Below are 2330 nucleotides of genomic sequence, written 5' to 3'. Positions count from 1 at the left end.
ACAACAACCACAACAACAACCACAACAACAACAACACGGGGGTTATGACCATGTTAGCTTCAGACTTCAGATCAAGGCCGGGGTCACGACCCCTGGAATACTCTAAACAGAACAGTACTGCAGTACTGGTCAGTACCACGTCTTGGTCTCCGTCCGTCCGGTACTCCTTCTTGCTCTGGTCCCTCCCCTGCAGCCTCTGGTAGGTGACAGTGTACCAGTCTATGGTTGTTTCGTAAACCACACGGGGGCGCTCCCACATCACCACGATGGTGGTGTCGTTTTGGGCGTCGGCCTGAAGGTTCTCTGGTTCAGAGCTGCAGGCTGCACAGATACAGTACAGTTACTGCAGAGTACTGTTACTGGTACTATGGTTTACCATGGACCGTGGACCGTGGACCGTGGACCGTGGACCACGGACCGTGGACTGTGGACCGTGACCTACTGGGGGTGAGGACGTCCTCCACTCCAGTGTAGGAGGCAAAGATCTGACCCAGGAACTGCTGCTGTTCTCTGAAGTTGTTCTGAAGATAATCTGTCAACATGACGTACCCGGCCTGCTGCAGGGTCATGACCTCACAGAACCGCTCCAACTGACACAGACACAGACGCAGACGCAGACACAGACGCAGACACAGACACAGACACAGACACCAGTGACTAAAAGACATTTTCATTTTCACTTCATCAGAGAGAGAGAGAGAGAGAGAGAGAGAGTGGTAGAGAGACTCCGGCCTGACCTGCGTCTCTGATATGTCCACCCTGTCTTTGAAGACGATCCACTCCACCACCTCAGAACACGGAGGAACAGTCAGAGAACCGTTGTAGATGAAATACTTGTCTGTGTTGTTGGGCAACAAGGATCCAAGAGTGAAGGCTTCCAGTGACCCACTCTTACCTGGGGGGGGAGGGGGGGGTACAGACGCACACACAACAACAGACAACAACAGACAACAACAGACAGCAACAGACAACAACAGGGTTCAGAGGTGTTCCTACAGCTGGTACAATGTGGTACCATTGTCTGTGTCTGTGGTGAGGTGTTGTCTGTCGTCGGGTGGATGGTCATGTGACCTGGCAGCGACACCTACCGAATCTGCTGACGGTACCGATGGATTCCAGAAGTGGGTCGAGGTTCTGGTTGTCCTCCAGACTGACCTGTGGGGACAGGCGGACAGTGGACTGTTGGTGGACAGTCAGGAACAGGACACACGCTGACCTGCAGGGGGCACTGACCTCAAAGAGCACGGCCAGGGCTGAGACCCTGCCCCCCTCCCTGATGGACTGGTCCAGACTCTGGAACTCGTCTGCGTCGTAGGAGTAGACCTGCATCTGTGGGACACGGGGGGGACAGACAACAGTCAGACTCCGACTGTGACGTCACCGTCCTCTCTGTGCAGAACTGCGGCTCACCTCCAGGGGGGATCTCTGTCCATTCACACTGTGCTCGGAGCCGTCTGACGTGGCATTGCAGCGCCCCCAGTGGAAGAGGACTCTGCTGACACGGTACCTGGAGCTCAGGCCTCCCCCGCTCACGAAGAACTCCCCCTCCACGTCCACGAACACTGAAACACAGGCTGGTCACTTTGACTGAGGGTCAGAGGTCACCGCCCCTGAAACACAACGTACCGGTCTTTCCATTGTTGTGGACCGTGCTGGACTCTGCTATGGTCCTCTCCCAGCCCTCTAGCTGCAGGTGTTGGTACTGCAGTCTGACCGGAGCGAAGGCTTCGTCGATGTCCACCGGAGACTGTCTGCCGCTGGTACAGGACGGGTACTTCCTGGACCAGTGCTGCTGGTTGAGGGAACCTTATCATCAAACACAGTCGGACGAGAGGATGAGGACGGATGGAGTCGTACGTCCCTCAAATACTGGTACTCAGTCCTCGACCGGGACGACCGGGACGGAAAAGACGGTCCTATAACGTCTGAGTGTGTCCACGAGTGAGGCTCAAACTGTGGCTCAAACTGTGGGGGACGACCGGGACGACCGGGACGGAAAAGACGGTCCTATAACGTCTGAGTGTGTCCACGAGTGAGGCTCAAACTGTGGCTCAAACTGTGGCTCAAACTGTGGCTCAAACTGTGGCTCAAACATGACGGATTGGCCTCAGGTCATGCTCTGCCCTAATGTGTGTGTGTGTGTGTGTGTGTGTGTGTGTGTGTGTGTGTGTGTGTGTGTTCTAATGAGGTCACAGCAGATGGTTCCACTGGAACTGTTCACACATGACTGAACAGTGACTGGATCCTGGAGCGTTAGCTTCACGTGTTTAGATAAATATGTTCACGTGTCACTGAGGGGAAAATAAACCTGTCCTCAGTCTTCAAGGGGG

The 2330-nt window shown here is 55.0% G+C and overlaps 1 protein-coding gene across 1 annotated transcript in view; it reads right to left on the bottom strand.

Moving 5' to 3' along the window:
• The window catches only part of ptprz1b (protein tyrosine phosphatase receptor type Z1b), a 17500-nt gene that overhangs the window by 12996 nt on the left and 2174 nt on the right, over positions 1 to 2330 (bottom strand). The window contains 7 exon segments of the mRNA XM_017034054.2: positions 137 to 321; positions 443 to 590; positions 738 to 895; positions 1089 to 1155; positions 1234 to 1329; positions 1411 to 1562; positions 1627 to 1806. Coding sequence (XP_016889543.1) covers positions 137 to 321; positions 443 to 590; positions 738 to 895; positions 1089 to 1155; positions 1234 to 1329; positions 1411 to 1562; positions 1627 to 1806 — 986 coding nt within the window.

The sequence above is a fragment of the Cynoglossus semilaevis genome, chromosome 8, assembly GCF_000523025.1.
Source record: "Cynoglossus semilaevis isolate Cse_v1.0 chromosome 8, Cse_v1.0, whole genome shotgun sequence".
Taxonomy (NCBI): domain Eukaryota; kingdom Metazoa; phylum Chordata; class Actinopteri; order Pleuronectiformes; family Cynoglossidae; genus Cynoglossus; species Cynoglossus semilaevis.
This window is presented reverse-complemented; position numbering and strand designations above follow the sequence as displayed.